Below are 19,529 nucleotides of genomic sequence, written 5' to 3' on the forward strand. Positions count from 1 at the left end.
TGTATAGACAGAAGTTGATTACGGAATAATTTGTTTTTTCACGTCATGTAAGTAACGAAAGATAGCTAGCCACACATACATGTCACACACACATGACTGGTATGTACTATATATACTATAAAATGTTCTAACCTAATTTACGCTCTCACGGGTAAATAGTGATGTTTTCGAAAAAATGTTTCAAGCGAAAGTTGTTTATTTTTTTATAAGGAACATTTCTTACATTTAAACTTTTGTTCTATCTCTAACGGTTTACAAAGTGGGTCCGTAGACTTCAATTGACCTATATTGCTCATTTACGAACTCGACCGAACTTTTTATGCCCTCAGCACGCTGTAAAAATTTCAACTTGATATCTTTTTTTGTTTTTGATTTATGGTGTTGTCAGACGGGAAGACAGACAGCCGAAAATGGACTATTTAGGCGATTTTATGAACACTTATACTAAAATTTTGTTGGTTGCATCATATTTTTAAGCGTTAAAAACTTGAGACTAAAATTAGTATACCATGATGAGAGTTTTTCTCTTTATTCTTTAACTTTGTAAATCATAACCTCTACATAATTTTAAAGTCTATAACCTCTACATAGTTTAAGAGTGCTGACCACCTCTCGTTCACAGTACAGACTTTCAATTGCAATTTTACCAAATCAACTTCGATCAAACGATAAACATTTCGATTTGATGGATTATTACAAAGTAATCAGGTCTCGTTAATTTGTTAGAATATGATTAATTGGAACTGACATTTTCCAAGAATCCAAGGTTTCTGTTTAGGGGAGTCCCCTTTTATCAATTCACACATCCCTTCTCAATTGTTACTGTGATTGATGTTATTAATTCGAATAGTGAAATGGTTTCGAGGAATAGTTTTTGGAAGGTGGAGACTGCAGGAGGTGAATCAAATAAAAAACACATTTAATTTTATTGAATGAATAATTTTAAATAATTTTTTTAAGTACAAAACTTGTACTAAAGTCCATTTTTTTTCTGGATGAATACAATAAATAATTAAATTTTTTTTTTATAAACAAATTTATCTTTTTAAACAATTATTAATTAACACAACCTTATTAAATTATCAAAGATAATTTATGACAACACTACTAGATATTTGAAACGAAATTTCAAAATCTAGCTTCAGTTTCTAGATCCGTTTTTATATTACAAACTCGTATTTCGAGCTACAATTTATCCATCAGTTGTATGATTTAGCCACCGATTGTATCGATTTTACTTGTCCAATATATTGGTCCGGGAGCGGACTGCAAAATCACTTGATCCGTAGGTAAGCGGTTTTGTAATAACCCGTAAAAAGGATGGCAACTATACCAGACGGGGAGAGGAGAGGGGGAATTTGTAATGCCATATTGAGATACCCACATTATAAATGAGGTAACAGAATTTTTGGAAGCGCTGAACTTGAATATCACAACATAAATGGCCCCCGAGGTACTTGGTGCCCAGGGGAGGCAGTTTTCACCTCGTGTCTTGGAGTTTTACAAGAATATGTAACATATTTCGTGTAAACTCGTTACTCGAAGGTTTTCGAGGTCGCTTAACACGAATAGTACTACGAAAATTGATCGCGAGGTCGGACTAAATATGTTATATATTGTCGTTAGACTCCAAGAGACGAGGTGTATACCTTGGGGGACATTTTCGTTGTAATTTTGGAGCTCAGGGATCCCAAAAACCCCCGATTCAGTTCTTCATTTCTCCCTCATTACTTTCGTTCACAAAGTTTGTAGACGCGCTCAAATCGAATGCAAAAAAAGCATCCCGACCTGTCTTGCTGCTCAATCGACAGTTGACCCGTTTTAGTGCTTTATTTCTTCGTCTAATTCTAGAGATGAGAAATATTAGTTCATTATTTTTCTTGAGATTTCTCAGTTCAATCAGTTCTGTGAGAGTCGAAGTAGGTAAATCATACTGATGATGACTTCATTGTAGATTGAAATACTTATTTATAATAATTAGATACGAGCCTAGGAATCATTTTTAATCAATCAATATATATTAATACTTTTTTTTAATACTTTAAATAAATTTCATTCCATTTAGTTAACAATGAAACGTTTCTTGAGATCAATCAATAAATATATTTATAATTATGTATATTTAAAAAAATAATTACTACGCATGCGTGGTATCGTAATTGTTACTTGTTCATTTGTTTTTTTTTTAAATGGAATAACATTTTTTTCTTTTGTTTTTTATTCTTTTTTTGTTTAATACTTATTTAATACTAAAAAGGATTCGGTGGTTTCTTTTTGAGAGCAAATGTGTCACAGTGTAGGGATCTCAAAATTATTATCAAAGCTTTTTTATTTTAAAAACGTCTTACCTAGAAAGATCACCATAAAATTTTTAGTACACACTTTTTTATCACTGGGGTTTTTTTTTCAAGCCATTGTATGCGACACTGCCCCAAATGCACAATTTGAGAATCTGTCTCTAACAAAATTGAAATCTGTGTCGCCATATTTGTGTGTGTGTGTGTTTTGAGGGGGGAGGTGAAGTACCTTTTTTTTTTTAAATATCCTGTTGTGATTCCAAATGTATGAAGGATACAGAATTTCAAATATTTTTTCCAAGACGTAATCCAGCTAATCGTACACGTGTATCGACTGTTACACTGCCCAGTCCTAAATCGCCACCCGATAAACTGTCCATCTAAAGGGCAGCAAAAAAAATCTTTGAAAACAAATAAAAAAAAACAAAGTTGAAATTAACGAAAATAAACCAAAAGACGCTCAAACAAACAAATCAAATAAAAGAACAAAAAAAAAAACAAAATAATTTTTATTTTAACAAGTTTTTTCTACGCCTATCGAGTTTTCGACAAACTCATTTACAAAGATCTTATTTACTAGGGTTGCCGAATCAAAATCAATTTACGATCAATCTGGTAACCCTGAACCAAACAATAAACAAAATAAAACCCTGATTCACATTTACAATTTTTATTTACAAAATATATTTTCTAAATTTTTCTTTTTCTAAGTGCCCGTAAATTTTTAATATTTATTGAAATTTGTTCCATTTGTGGTTTGGGAGGAACTTTTCGATTCTCGATTCTCCTTGTGTAAAAATTTACAAGGCATTTAGTAAAAAAAAAAAAGACTAAAACTTAAAACAAAAATAAATTCACTAGCCGATTTCAATTAGACGAAAAAATTGCCATAATTATCCAAATTCCTCCACTGCAAAATAACTAATTGAAGCTAATTGAACTCGACTACACAGCCCATTTTAAATTAGTGTGTGTATTAGTGCAGAATGCACCCTGTCTTGTTCACAATGACATTCATCAAGTCTACCCCATTACCCGTCAATTAATGACGTATCTAATTCATTGAATGCGTAGTGTACATATACAGGGTGTTCTATTATTGATTGCAGAAAATTATACTAGTGAATTAAGCTCATCAAGACAAATGGAAAAGCTCTTTAGCAAATTTCGATCTGAGGTCTAATTCAGGAGATATGGCTATGGGAAAATAGAAAAATTTATGGATTCACAAACCTATCAAACTCATTAAACGTAGTAGGTGCCACAATAATTGATTGTAAATTGATGTAATTGGGTAAATTGGATAAAATTGGGCCTCAGATCGAAATTTGATTCATACCTTTTCTAATTGTCTTGTTAAGCTTAATTTACTCGCATAATTTTCTGCTATCAATAATAGAACACTCTGTATAAGTATATTGCGCATATACAAACAAGTTTATGTGGATTTTAAAAATGAAACCCACACTTGGCTTGGAAAGACTCAATTTTAAAAGATCATTGTTATATAAAACTAGGTATCTAAAACAAATATGGTGCACAAACTTATTAAAATTAAACCATCTACCAAAAAAAAATATATAATAAATCAGTGCTCGTTGATTTACGTCAAAAATTTGCTTATCTAAAAAACAATTGTGAATTTTTTGTAAACGAATTCTGTAAACAAAACGCTTCGCTTCGCTGTTCATCAACAAGTCTGAGAAAAGAAAACATATTTAATTTAAAAATTCAACTATTTTTAGAAAATAAGTAGCTAAAAGTTGTGCCCTCGCGGGTAAACAATGATGTTTACGAAAAAATACTTCAAACAAAAATTGTTTATTTTTTTATAAGGAACATTTTTTATGTTTAAACTTTTGTTCTATCTCTAACGGTTTACAAGATGAGTCTCATGAACCCAAGACGCAATTGACCTATGTTGCTGATGTATGAACTCGACCTCACTTTTTACGTCATAATGCTTTTATTACATAAAAAGTTGATGAAAAGCGTCGCAAGCGTACTAATATATAACTTTTGTACAAAAATTTTTTCACAATTCATTAATAATAAAATTAAAAACTACAATTACAGTCAAACTCAGTTATAGCGACGACTGTGAAACTTAACAGGGCCCAGCAATTATTACTAGGGGTTAGAACACTCAAATTATTCTTCTTAGGAGAAAAATGAAAGCCCAGTTGTTAAGGGACAAGTTGGAAAACCAAACAGTCGGGTTGACACACTGGTTATACAAATTTTTAGAACGAAGTAGAAGAGAAAGAATAGAATAGAAATCGTCACGTAAGTATGTGAAATATGCTGTGTGTGTGCCATACCCAAGGCAACCACTAAATGTTCATCTCATGATTAAGGATGACCAGGCTGTGAGCTGGTTCTCGACTCTTTGCTGTTCCAACTTGTGTTTTGAGGAGTGGATTATCATTTTTCTTGGTCCAAAAGTGATTTTTAGTGTTAAAGTCACCAAATTAGCCTCTTAGTGACATTTTTCTCAAAAGTTAGTAATTCCAGATAAAAAGTACCTAAGTTAAAAGGTTGGGGTGGATTTTGGAGGACACTGTAACTGATTTTGACTGTAATTAAATAAACTAAACTAAATTAAAAATAATTAAATTTAATAAATTCATATTTAGTGAATTAATTAAAAACTGGCACAACGCAATACTTTCTAAATTTCTAACTTTCGAATAGAAATAGAAATAAGCTCAAATTGTACATTTAATAAAATCAAAAACAATTACAATTATTGGAACATAAATTCTCACTAATACAGCAAATGACTAAAAACAAATGTGATTTGTACGCACGCGTACAATACGTGTACTTATTACATAGTGTATTGGTACTGATACACTCTGTATCATCAAGTGATGTTTAAAAGAGGATCATTTTAATTTTAACACCGCACCTTTTCAACTGCTCAAGATAAGAAGTGCTCAAAATTATTTTGCCCGTTTTAAAATTTTCTGAAGTCATGAAAATTCAGTTCATTTAACTGTTAAACAAATATTTTCGAAGAAATTGCCTGAAAAGGATTCGGTAAATAAGTTTTATCGAAATCGGAAACAACAAAATTTTCACGATTTTTTACAATTTGAATATTTGAAAAAATCGAAAAAATAAAAAAATTTTTTATGTATTTTATTAGAATTCGATAAAAATTACTTTATAAGGCTAATTTGTTCCAGAAAATTCAAAAATAGGGTGTATTTGATGATAGGGCGAGTCATTTTTAAGATATCGCTTATTTCAAAGCAATTTCATGCGATATCTCGAAAACTATTTATTCAATCGCCAAATAAACACGATTTTTGTAATTTTTGGGTCAAAATTACCTTATAAACTTAGTTTTATCCAAATCGGAAACAAAAAGTTTTATTTGTAAAAATCGAAAAAATCATAAAAAATTCAAAAAAACACAATTTTTGTAATTTTTGGTTAGGTTGGGTTGGGTTGGGTTGGGTTGGGTTAGGTTGGGTTAGGTTGGGTTAGGTTGGGTTGGGTTGGGTTAGGTTGGGTTGGGTTGGGTTAGGTTGGGTTGGGTTGGGTTGGGTTGGGTTAGGCTGGGTTAGGTTGGGTTGAGTGTGGGTGTGGGTGGTGGTGGTGGTGGTGGTGGGTGGTGGTGGTGGTGGTGGTGGTGGTGGTGGTGGTGGTGGTGGTGGTGGTGGTGGTGGTGGTGGTGGTGGTGGTGGTGGTGGTGGTGGTGGTTGGTGGTGGTGGTGGTGGTGGGTGTGGGTGGTGGTGGTGTGGGTGGTGGGTATGGGTGTGGGTGTGGGTTGGGGAGAATATTTTCTCGGTTTTTTGCAATTTTCTTAAGGAGTAAAAAGGGATAAAAATCAGTTTATAAGGATAATTTGACCCAAAAAATTCAAAAATCGGGTTTAATTTACGATAGGGCGACTAGTTTTTAAGATATCGCTTATTCTAAAACGATTTCATGCGATATCTCCAAAACTACTATTTCAATTGTCAAATAAACACGATTTTTGAAATTTTTAGGTCAAAATTAACTTATTAAACTAAGTTTTATCGGAAACAAACAACTTTTTCACGATTTTTTGCAATTTTCTTTTTTTAAAAATTAAAATAATTTTGATACAACTCGAAAGATTTTGATACAACTCGAAAATTTCTATGATACCGTCCGAAATCCTACTTTATGAATAAATCTCTAGCCACCGACTTCGTCTTGAAACGAACTGAATTTTCTCTACTCATATCAAATGCTGTAGACTAAGAGCTAAGAGCCTAAGCTGTTACAATGTTACACATGTAAACTATTACAAGCTAATCTTGAGCTGAAATTAATAATATTCGAGTAAATTATAAAGACTGTTCCATTTTCGATGATATTTTTCAATGACAAGTGTCATCTATGAATAGTAATCAAAAGTTACCAAAGATCAGAATCACTTCGTTAGTAGTTCATTGTACAGCTTTAACTATTATTACATAGATGTCGCGTTTAAAAGTTTTGTTTCTAAGGTTACGGTGTTAAACCTGTTGCTATATTCGTAACGCACGTTCATCGATGAAATATTTCACCATTTTGGTTAGTTTTGGTTGTTGTCACTTGTCTCTTAACCTCAATACATGAAATCAACATCAAATAAGGTTACATTTAAAAATAGGATCGTAGATGGAACAATCTAGATTGAATTTTCTCATTAAATTAAGGTTATGCGGTAACGGTAACGGTAACGGTAATGGTAACGTTATCGTTTAAGTAACTATAACTAAAATACAAATGTATGTACTTAAAACAATTTTAAATTGCACTAAAATCAACAAAAACAAATTAAAAATACTGATAATCAAATCAAAATTGAACTAAAATCATATCCATTGACTAAATTGTGAATTCAAACATTATTCGAGATTGACTCAGGTCAGGTGCGGAGTCAAGGGGCCGGGGTAGGGGCAGGGTCAAGGTATATTAAATCGTGCGTTCTAAAACAAAAGAAAAATAAAACTTAACAAAGCTAAATCACAATCAACAAATAAATACCAACAAAAACAATTTATTTCAATTTCCGTTTTTTTTGGGAATAATTCCGAATTCAAATCGAATGTGTACAGTCGTAAACATTTTTTAGGAATACAAATTTTTTAAGTGCTACTAAAATCTCAAGTTTCTGGCCACGGTCAGTTTATTTTAAGGGAAGAAATGATCTGAAAATCGTTTTTTTTAACAAGTACACTGTGTGCTGTGTCCGTCAGATTATTGTCAGTTTCAAACAATGGATGGCGAGTAGTTTTTGAGATATCGATCAGTTCAAAAAACTATTCATTCAATCGTCAAATATACACGATTTATGTAATTTTTGGGTCAAAATTACCACTATATGAATGGTGTACTCGATAGGTTACGCACCATTAAACGTAACGAGGTCATTGGATCACTAGATTTTTATTCCTCATATTTTTTCTCAAACTGTTGTTACCCCTTACTACAAAATAGCTAGCTTATAGAAGGTTTTTCGACTATGTTTGATTGAATTCAAAATTATACCCAAAAGCCAAGAGATTAAATGTATCTCACCCGATCAGCTCGTGAATAATCTTCATCTGGACATAGTTCCGAATCAGAATCTCTCGCATTTGATCTAATACCATCCTAAAAATTAAATAAATCGTTTAAATCACCAACACAATGGAAGCGAAGGCAAAGAAATGGCTCGTAATAATACCTGAGTCATCTGTTCAGTGGTGGTAAGTAATCGTGCAATTGGATTACAACACACTGGTAACGTTTCTAAGAGTGTAGGCCGTGAATGTGTTAAGAAGGGCTTCATGTAGCGAGAATCAAAATTACCCCAAACTCGAGCTAACATAGCCTTGTCACCTTGTGACGTTGTTGAACCACTTGTTGGTGATGGTAGGTTCGTTGTACCTTGTGCACCAACAACACCCGTTCCACTCACATTCGATACACCATCCTAAAAACAAAAAAACATCGAGATTATGGAAATTTATTTCGAATCTAAAATTATAACAGCCCCCAAAATAGTGTAGCAAAAATTCGATCAGTATTCAAGTCGAATTATCTAAAGAAAAACAGGTTGTCTAGCATTGCAATTGTTGGCTTGTCATGGTGAGCAAACTGGTAGAAATCGTCACGTAAGCATATTTTGTGTGTGTGCCATGGAAACCCATAAAAATTTCAGCTTGATATCTCCTTTTTGAGTTATGGTGTCCACAGACAGACAACCCGAAATGGACTAATTAGATGATTTTATGAACACCTATACCAAAATTTTTTGGAACTTCCTGGGAATTTTATGAACGCTAGACAACCTGTTCAAAAAGGAATCCCCTGAATATGAAAGCGGATGAAAAATCCCATGCGCAGAACTAAATGTGTTACCTAATGATGAGAACTAATTTGGAATGAAAAGAGAAATAGTGCAAAAAAAAAAACTCAAATTTAAGATATTTCGTTGAAGAAAAACCTACCACTGTGGTATTTTCCAAAGAATTGTAAATCTTATTTTAGCATGAAAAAGAAATTATTATACATTAAATTGTTGGAAAATTATGGAAAACTTGTAATTACAAGTTAAGAAATCTGCAAAAGAAACATTTTTTCCGTAATCGAAATTCAAAAGCAAGAACCCCGCACGATTAGATAGGAAAATAAAATGGTTTTCGATGAAACTTCTTCAAACCGCCCCCCATAATATTCTTCAGATTATTCTAATCAAAAGCAGTTTTCACGATACGAGCGACCAAGGCTACACATTTATTATAGTTATAGCATATGACTACCGTGAGAGAGCTTTTGATGAAAACGTTTCAAAGAACTTTTATCGGGCGGGGTCCTTTGGTTTGTAATGCAAATTTCTTAGCTCTTTTAGGTGGAAAGCTGGTATTTGAATAAAATGACTTACACTACGAACTCCTTGATAAGATAACGCTTCATTTTCATCATCAATTCCAATTCTAAAACGTGAAGGAAACATTAACACCAAGTTATTAGAAGATGGCAAGATGCCGATCGAATTTTCGGTCAAATTCTATGATTTATATGAGCATTTGATAGGATTCGATGAGTATGATTTTTCGAATTCAATTTTAGTATTTACCTTGACCGATTTAAAGAGAACACAATTCGATTGGCACCTAATTGCTGTACCCTAATTTCTAAAAATTTTGATTGTTTCCAATTTGGATAAAACTTAGTTTATAGGGTAATTTCGACCCAAAAAATTCAAAAATCGTGTTTATTTTACGATTGAGTGAGTAATTTTCGAGATATTGCATAAAATCGCTATGAAATGAGCGATATCTTAAAAACTACTCGCCCTATCGTAAATATAACCCGATTTTTGAATTTTTTGGGTCAAATTAGCCTTATAGACTTAGTTTTAACGATTTTCGAAACATAAAAATTTTTGCAATTTTTTCGATTTTTAACTAAGGGGTACCCCTTAAGAAAATTTCAAAAAATCGTAAAAATTTTATTTGTTTCCGATTTGGATAAAACTTAGTTTATAAGATAATTTCGACCCAAAAAATTCAAAAATCGTGTTTATTTTACGATTGAGTGAGTAATTTTCGAGATATTGCATAAAATCGCTATGAAATGAGCGATATCTTAAAAACTACTCGCCCTATCGTAAATATAACCCGATTTTTGAATTTTTTGGGTCAAATTAGCCTTATAAACTTAGTTTTACCGATTTTCGAAACATAAAAAATTTTGCGATTTTTTCGATTTTTAACTAAGGGGTACCCCTTAAGAAAATTTCAAAAAATCGTAAAAAAATTTTTTGTTTCCGATTTGGATAAAACTTAGTTTATAAGGTAATTTCGACCCAAAAAATTCAAAAATCGTGTTTATTTTACGATTGAGTGAGTAATTTTCGAGATATTGCATAAAATCGCTATGAAATGAGCGATATCTTAAAAACTACTCGCCCTATCGTAAATATAACCCGATTTTTGAATTTTTTGGGTCAAATTAGCCTTATAGACTTAGTTTTAACGATTTTCGAAACATAAAAATTTTTGCGATTTTTTGCTATATTGTTGAGTGATACTTACGGTATTTTAAACCATTTTAGAAGAGTCATAGCAGCGCCTCCCTGTACTATGACAGTAATGATGACAATTAAGGAGGTTGTGGTTAACATAGTTTGACGTGCATCCGATACGGTGTTTCGTATAGCCAATGCAAATGACATGGCACCACGTAACCCAGCAAAGAATAACATATGTTGAAAGTTTGCCGGTATTTTTGGATTACGCCCTAAATTCAACAAATATGATAATGGATAAATATTCGCTGCACGTCCAATCGCTGCACAACACTGTACATTTTTAATAATTTGGTTAAGGAAAATTATCCACCAAAAATCATGCAATTAAATTATTTTATGAAAATATACAGAACCAGGCACAAATTTGGTGATCCCGAGGTAAAACCCTAAAATGATTGGACTAAAAATAAAGAAATGAGGTAATCGTTAATCGCACATTATGATGTAAAAAAGGATACAAATCCAGCTAAAATAAAGAGCGGATCAAAATGATGTTTGGGAAATGTAAACATTGATACACCAATATACGAAAATATGAAGTTTTCAGCAAGGAAATTCAACAGCTCAAACATTTGTTTTGTACGCGTGCGTGAATCATCCGACAAATTATTATAGGTGTAATGCGCTTGACAGATTCCACAAAATAGTACAGCAACCACACCTGTAAAATATTTTTTAAATTATTATTTTTGATCTTGCCAGACCAGCTCTGAAGAGCCTCCAGATCCAAAAATATAACATTGTAAAGTCATCAAAACTACTATCTGCCCTAACAAACATTCATCAAACCCTCCTTGAAGTAGAGGTCAAAAGAACCCCCCAAAAATAAGTTTGTTTCCGAGTCCATAAATTTTCAGTTGATTTATAGCTCATAAAATGTTTTTTGATAGAAATTCCGAATGTTGCCAGAAACTCTATTAATTCAATTTTCTTTCTACCCCTGTGTACCCTACCCTTCTCCGAAATAAGGTCTTGTAGAGATTCTTTTAACCTCTTTTTCTTCTCGGGACCCTTATTCACAAGTTTTTATGTAATGAAGACTTGTTAAAATGAATTTTTCCGATTTGGCAGCTCTTCAAATAAAAAGTATAGTTTAGTTGGGCTTATAAAAGCTAGCAAATTGTTTTAGTAATTCAAACAATGCTCACCTGTTAAATCAGAAGCTTCAGCAATTAGAAACGTACTGTATGACATCAATACAAACAACGCGGATTCCAATAACGGAAAATCGCGAACTCTTGTAAATTTAGTCATGTAAACTATTTGTTAAGAAAAAAACAATATCGAATTCAGCCAAAAAATCACAGTGGTTTGATTACCCAATTGGTCGTTTTTTATACCATTTTTTTATTAGGTTATGATTTCAGAATGACTGAAAATCTGCTAACATGAAGAATTAAGTCTGAAAATCAAGAGTTAGTCCGCAATCAGGAAAAATTTGTTTAATTGTAAAGTATTTTCTGATTGCGGGCTGACTAAGACCCATCTTGGTCTCAGACCTATTTTAAGTACCTTAATTTTCCAACCAATCAGGCAAAACAAACCACTGTTGACTGTACTATGCAATTTAGTTTTAGATTTTCATGCAAAAAGCTTACAAAATATATTGATCGACAAAAAAAAAAGCTTTGATTTATTTATCGACCAATAACAGATATTTTAAAAAGGATATCAATGCAGTAATACATCCCATTAACGCCCCAATTGTTAATGACAACAAGAATATTCCAAAGAAATCGCCAACAGCTTTAAAAAAGGCTTTTGGCTCAAAATCACCACTTCCAGATTGATATCGTTCAGCATAGTTTTGTATTGATCTGAAATTTTTAAGGATTTAAAGTTTAAATGAGCTTTGAAAGAGATAAATATAAATTTTCAATACGTACCCACTTAGAACAATGGCGACAGCATCGTTTAGCACACTTTCCCCGAATACTAGCGCATATAAGTTAACATCCACATGCAAATCATGGAAAATAGCCAAAACAGTAAGTGGGTCTGTTGATGAGATTAATGCTCCAAAATACAGTGTATCCAAAAATGTAAAACCTTGTGCAGCGCCTGTACCATGCGCTAATCGTACATACGTCCACATTAAACCGCCCACAACAAATGACGATATTGTTGTTCCAATAATCGCAAATGTTAAAATCGCTCCCAAATTACGAAAAAAGAATTTCTAAAAATAAAATTTATAAAAACACTTTAAGCAGCAGAGTCAAGAACATATATATAAGGACGTGAAACATCCTATGCCGAGATACAAGCGGTGGTTACGTACTTACTGCGCATCAGGCTGCTTTCAATTGATTGAAAACAAAAGAAAAAAAATTGATGCGCAGTACAAATTACGCAACGACCGAGGACTAGATCTCGCCCATATAAGCGTGCTGCCATCTCCACCAGAGTTTCACGTCTTTATATATATTTATATGTTCTTGAGCGGAGTTCCTCAACACTGAGGCTGTATTTTCCCCTCATAAGATATTTTTAAAATATGAGACGTTTATAGACGTTTTAGGGATCTTAATAAGTAATACGTACCCGCTTCAAACAATATCCAGCATGGAAGATAATCGGTGGTAAGATGATATTAAAGAATATTTCTGGATCAAAAGTTGCTTTTAAATCCAAATCGTTGTCCTGTAAAGTAGTAATTCCTCGAAACGAGTATTCATATGTTTTATTTTGTCCACTATCCGGAACAGGAAAATTTAACGATAATTGATCCGGCGGTAACGTTAAATTGTAGCTACAAAGAAAATTTAATAAATGTTAAACATGTTTAGAGACGCTGTCAGTCTGTAACTGGACTCGTTATCAAAATATCTTTGACTAATTGAGCTAGAGAGGATTTGTTATCGGGGATGGAAATTTTTGCTGTTCTTGGCTACACATGGCATGTGAAGCTGAGTTGTAAAAGTTATTTCTTATAAAACAAGTGAAAACAAACAACTGACTGAGTTAATTGTTGAAATACCATGTATAAACAGTGTTGATGACGCAATCGTTTATTTTTTGATGTCATGTAAGTAAATAAAGATATCCACTCGTAGATAGCCACACATTCATAACTGATATTCCCATATAATACATTCTATGAAATTTGCACCTCATTTGCACCCTCGCGGGTAAACAGTGACGTTTACGAAAAAATGTTTCAAACAAAAGTTGTTTATTTTTTTATAAGGAACATTTTTTACATTTTAATTTTTGTTCTATCTCTAACGGTTTACAAGATGGGTCCCAAGGACCCAAGACCCAATTGATCTATGTTGCTCATTTACGAACTTAACCCCACTTTTAAGGTCCTGAGCACGCTGCAAAAATTTCAGCTTGATATCTAATTTCGTTTTTGAGTTATCGTGTCCACAGACAGAAATGGACAAATTAGTTGATTTTATAAACACCTATACCAAAATTTTGTTGGTAGCATCAATATTTCTAAGCGATACAAACTTGGAACTAAATTTAGTATACCTTGATATACATTACATATATACAGGGTATAAAAATGATAATTATATGGTTAACAACAAAAACGGAAATATTGTGGTTAAAATGCCGAGATATCAATGAAACGTATCGTATTTGATCCTAAAAACTTGTTTGGCTAAATACTAAACTTCGCTGACATTTCCAGGTCTTTCGGCATTCTGTATTTTGAGTGAACTCATAGAAGCTAAATATCTTAAGACGATCATATGTTTGAGTAGGATCAGGATTCAGTTAACATATTTGAATTTTGACTTACTCTGTAAATGGTTTAATTGGAGCAACAGGAACATTAACAATATGTGTTGTACTGCCTGCGTATCGAATTAGAGCGCCCACAATTAAACCTTTAGTGACAGAAAGAAAACAAATGAAAAACTGAGTAAAAATTTATTGTTGCGTAGCGTATGCGTTACCATAAATAACAGCAAGTCCGGTTTCGTGTAAGAAACTCAAACGTCGATGTTTGAAAAGCCATATCGTGAGTACTGTAAGCGTCAACAAAAACGTATACAGCAATAAATTTAAACTGTCTAAACGATGGGTCAATTGAGCTTTTGCATCGAGTGCAATATCAGTTTGGGCTGTTTGGACATTCGGGATATTGCATAAAACAACTAGAACCAAAATATTTATGACAATTATTCTAGATGCATTTGCATATAATCCCATGACAATATCCTAATCAGTAATCTTGTCGTTCTTATCAATTCTTGAACTTGAACTCAAACTCAATAAATGGTTTTCTTGGACACTACACATTCACAATAAAAACACTCACAAAGTACTCGCAAAGGTACTGTGTAGTGTGTACTGACTTGACACTGTCCACTGTACACTGTACCGTCTAATTCTTATGTCAAATTATTGGTTTTTTTTCTATGTTACTGTTATCTGTCACTGGCACAGACTTATATTATAAAATCACAGACTTATATATTGAAGATTGCCATGAAAAAAATGCTACTTATGGAATTTGCAATTCCTATCTATGCTAAAATTTATTTTTAAATTATAAAGTTGCAATTCCTATCTATGCTAAAATTTATTTTTAAATTACAAAGTTGCAATTCCTATCTATGCTAAAACTTATTATTAAATTACAAAGTTGCAGATATTTTAACCGTTTAAAACACAAGATAATTATCATGCCTAAGCTCCCAATTTTGACCAAATCAGAATATAAACCAAATCATTTTGCTCGCAGAACCCATCTTGTAAACTGTTAGAGATAGAACAAAATTTTAAACATAAAAAATGTTCCTTATAAAAAAATAAACAACTTTTGTTTTAAACATTTTTTCGTAAACATCACTGTTTACCCGTGAGGGTGCAAATTATATAGCATGTATTATATGTTAATATCAGTTATATATGTGTGGCTATCATTTAAGAGTGGCTATCTTCCTCTACTTAATAAACGTACTAAAACAAATGATTACGTAAACAAAACTGTCTATACATGGTATTTCAATAATTAACTTAGTCAATTGTTTATCAATTGTCAATCTAATAATTTAAAAAAATATTTTTAAATATTTATTTTTGTCAATTTACAATTTTTAAAAAAAATTTGTTTATTTAAAGTTGGTAGATACTTCATTCTATGTATTTTACGTGGGACAAAGTGAGAGGGACAATGAGATCTTCTTCTTCTATAACAACCTGTATTTTTATTTATGAGACAATGCGATGTATTATAGGTAAAGCTTTGGCTTGGAACTATAGTTTTCGGGAAGTTTTTTGTATTATGCATTGTATCACTTTGGACTTTTTTTAATTAGTCGTTATAACTGACTTTTAGTGTAATTAATTAAGCAGTTTAAAAAGGATTAGAAAAGGAATCGAATCTGTATAGATTAAAAAAAAAAATTATTTTAGAAGAATGCGTTTATTTTAATTAAGTTAAGTTTAATATCCGCCAAATATTGGATAAAATGGTGGTAAATTTTGATATCCGTTGACTCCAGTGTTTGCAATTGCTGGATACTCTTGTAAATATCCAGACCCAGAGTATGTTGGATCATAATTGCTGGGTGATCCAGCATATAAACCCTAAAAAAAAAGAAGATTTTTCTACATTTTTGAAGTGAATACTTTTTCTCGATTTTTTTTTTAAACTCAATTTTTTAAAAAAATCGTAAAATTTTTGTTTGTTTCCAAATTGGATAAAACTTAGTTTATAAGGCTAATTTGATCCAAAAAATTCAAAAATCGTGTTTATTTTACGATTGAGTGAGTAATTTTCGAGATATCGCATGAAATCGCTTTGAAATGAGCGATATCTTAAAAACTACTCGCCCTATCGTAAATTAAACCCGATTTTTGAATTTTTTGGGTCAAATTAGCCTTATAAACTAAGTTTTACCGAATTTCGAAACATAAAAATTTTGGCGATTTTTTCGATTTTTTCTAAGAGGTACCCCTTAAGAAAATTTCAAAAAATCGAAAAAATTTTTTTTGTTTCCGATTTGGATAAAACATAGTTTATAAGGTAATTTCGACCCAAAAAATTCAAAAATCGTGTTTATTTTACGATTGAATGAGTAGTTTTCGAAATATCGCATGAAATCGCTTTGAAATGAGCGATATCTTAAAAACTACTCGCCCTATCATCAAATACACCCGATTTTTGAATTTTTTGGGTCGAAATTACCTTATAAACTGAGTTTCATCAAAATCTGAAACATAAAATTTTTTCTGATTTTTTCGATTTTTTCTAAGGGGTACCCCTTAAGAAAATTTCAAAAAATCGAAAAAATTTTTTTTGTTTCCGATTTGGATAAAACTTAGTTTATAAGGTAATTTTGACCCCAAAAATTCAAAAATCGTGTTTATTTTACGATTGAGTGAGTAATTTTCGAGATATCGCATGACATCGCTTTGAAATGAGCGATATCTTAAAAACTAATCGCCCTATCATCAAATACACCCGATTTTTGAATTTTTTGGATCAAATTAGCCTTATAAACTGAGTTTTATCAAAATCTGAAACATAAAATTTTTCCTGATTTTTTCGATTTTTTCTAAGGGGTACCCCTTAAGAAAATTGCAAAAAATCGAGAAAATTTTCATGTTTCCGATTGCGATAAAACTTAGTTTACAAGGTCATTTTGACCCAAAAATAACAAAAACCATGTATATTTGACGATTGAATGAGTAGTTTTCGAGATATCATATGAAATTCGATATCTCGAATTTCGAAATCCTCCTCCTCTGAATAATCGTCTGAGCAAAATCTATTTTCATAATGATCGTGCGATATAATTATAAAACTAATGGATTGATTTTAAAAGAATACGTACCCGATATGTGGTAAATGGGAATCTTGCACAATTGATCGATGAAATAAAAGGCACAGCCACAGCCACAAAAAGTGTAAATAATTGCAAGAATGAAGGCATGTTGAATGTTGAGTTTGATATCTAAGATATTGAATGTGATTCGTTGAACATTTTTTAGTATTTATATAGTATTTAGACATTTAGAATGCTTCCGTTATTTACAAAAAGGTAATCTTAAAGTACGTGCTCTAAAGCTACAAAAATGGTACTCTTGTAATGATTGCTCATCAATTTCATCTTTTCTTTATGCATTTCTAAGATAACTCAAAACAAAAGAAAAAATTTCGTGACCATTTTTACAAACATAATTTTTACACTTGTAAATATTTCTACCTCTATGTACAAACAGATTCGGGAGCTTAACCTACGAAGCTGTTCGTTGAAAACGACACCTAAAATCTTTGTTAAATGTGGTTCATTTGTTTTTCCTTTCATTTCCTACATTTGGATGATATCAACTAAGAGAAAATTCTCTTGGAGATGTGAACATGGTAACTTATTTGGGTTGTCTTTTTAATATAAATCAAACCAGATCCAACGAAAAGCGTTGTTTTTTCATGGCATTGCTCATTAAGAAGAACATTTCGATAAGGGCAAATCAATTTTCCGTTTATAAAGGCTTAAAAAAAGAAAAAAAACTAAATTATTTTGCTCAAAATAATACGATAAAGCATGTATATGGAAGTTGTGTGGCGTTCATGCAATTTTTTTTTGTAAATTTCAATGACTTGATGAATAAATATGATTATTGATGAATCACAGATTCACAAAGACTCCGACTTTAAATTAAAAGTAAAATTTTGCCCAATTTGAATTTTTACATAAATTATTTTCCTCAAACAATGTTTCAACAAAATCTAAAAAATTTGGTTTAAGCCAAATTTGTAAGTTCTCTAAATTTAGGTAATATTTTGCGTTGGATTTTGAAAATTAGATCTTTGGCTACAACATTTAAAAAAACAATTGATTTTTTGTAGGTGATGACGTAGTTGTAGTTGAAAACTCATTTAATAGATTTCAGTATATACAGGATTCAGTATAATATTTAAATAATTATTACTTCTTTTATTTTCTGAGGCTACAACCAATATTGTAATTGTATAATATATTTCATAATTCCCTCACAAGATGGCTTGTAATGGCCTGAATAAAAACAATTTATAAAATGATTTCTATTAAACAAACGAATTTTCCTTTAAAAATTGAACTTTCTGAGATTTATTAGATTTGAATGGACCTAAAAAGAACAATAGAATCTGAAAAGGGAATTAAATTTTGGACGAAATTTCCACATATTTGTGATAAAAATAAAAAGCAAAGAGCATATTTTTAAATCAATAGATATAATTCACAAACAAAAATAATTGACTAAAATGTAAAGAGTAAGATGTATCAAAGTAAGAGAGTGAATGAAACAAGTGAAATAAACAAAGATAAAACAGTGTGTGTTGTTCGTATATAATCGTGTATGTTCGATTTGAAAACGATGCGTACAGCGCATGCATTGTACGTCTCATGAAAGTCGATCAACCAATTTCGTTAGGAATATTCAACCATTGTCGAATTTCATACATATATTAAATGTGAATAGTAAAAAAAAAAACAAAATGAAAACAGTACAGAAAATAGACATAAAATGGTGAAAATTTTATGTGAAAATTGTTGCGAACCATCATGAAAATGTTATTTCATAAATAAAATGAGTGTATGCTTGGTTTTTTAAATGATTCAACAGTGAATTTATGACGGTGTATTCTGTATTCATTTTGAAAGGTGTAAAAAAATTTTTTTTTTTCATCAAATAGTTACATAGTGCAATTTACAAATGCAGTGATCCGGTTTTTGTGTGGCGAACACTTATCTCACTAAATTTGAGTGTGGAGCCTTTTTTCATTGAAAAATTTACCCGTTTTTGTTGTTTTTTGGAGAATATTATACAAAATTTTTGGTGTTTTTTTTTAAGTGAAAGAATTTTGTGTGTAAAAAAAAGTTTCGTGTTGTTAAATATTTACCATGACTCAAAATCTGTATACAATGGACACTTGAAAAGTCAACCAAATTTTATTATTCAATTCAATTCAATTTGTTTTGACTTTTGAGTTTTTATTTGTGAATCAAAATAAAACGTTGGATTTTCTCCTTCAAATCTTTTTAGAGCCATATTTTTTTTTTTTGTTTGAGATCATAAAAATTTTACTGTGATGTGTTTTTGTAAATATGCCTCAAATCAAAATATCTTAAACTGGTTCTTACAAAAAATAAGGTAAATTTTCCCTTCATTTTCATCTTTTGTGTTTTAATTTTCCATGTCTAGATAGTTTTTTTTATACAGGGTGTACAAGACAGTG

The 19,529-nt window shown here is 31.4% G+C and overlaps 2 protein-coding genes across 10 annotated transcripts in view; one reads left to right on the forward strand and one right to left on the reverse strand.

The window, feature by feature from the left end:
* Positions 1-2,145: 2,145 nt before the first annotated feature.
* On the reverse strand, positions 2,146-14,694 carry LOC123302130 (sodium/hydrogen exchanger 7). Of its 5 annotated transcripts, none has more exons than XM_044884929.1 (13): positions 14,254-14,694; positions 14,097-14,184; positions 12,887-13,094; positions 12,229-12,521; positions 12,015-12,159; positions 11,491-11,596; positions 10,801-11,003; positions 10,347-10,612; positions 9,191-9,242; positions 8,760-8,786; positions 7,991-8,239; positions 7,843-7,917; positions 2,146-2,677 (listed from the first exon to the last, which is right to left on the reverse strand). In XM_044884929.1, exons 1-13 carry the CDS (start codon positions 14,507-14,509, stop codon positions 2,582-2,584), a joined length of 2,064 nt encoding a protein of 687 aa, XP_044740864.1. In that variant the 5' UTR covers positions 14,510-14,694; the 3' UTR covers positions 2,146-2,581. The 5 variants fall into 5 exon arrangements, with proteins under 5 accessions (XP_044740864.1, XP_044740863.1, XP_044740866.1 ...); XM_044884928.1 differs by having other exon boundaries at positions 8,757-8,786; XM_044884933.1 differs by having other exon boundaries at positions 2,598-2,698; positions 8,757-8,786.
* A 4,471-nt stretch (positions 14,695-19,165) lies between these two features.
* LOC123302274 (latrophilin Cirl-like) overlaps positions 19,166-19,529 on the forward strand; it is a 28,442-nt gene continuing 28,078 nt past the window's right edge. For all 5 annotated transcript variants that reach the window (XM_044885135.1, XM_044885138.1, XM_044885139.1 and 2 more), the window contains exon 1: positions 19,166-19,444. The gene's annotated coding sequence lies outside the window, so the exon portion shown is untranslated. The remainder of the gene's footprint in view (positions 19,445-19,529) is intronic.

Source organism: Chrysoperla carnea, chromosome X (genome assembly GCF_905475395.1).
Source record: "Chrysoperla carnea chromosome X, inChrCarn1.1, whole genome shotgun sequence".
NCBI lineage: Eukaryota > Metazoa > Arthropoda > Insecta > Neuroptera > Chrysopidae > Chrysoperla > Chrysoperla carnea.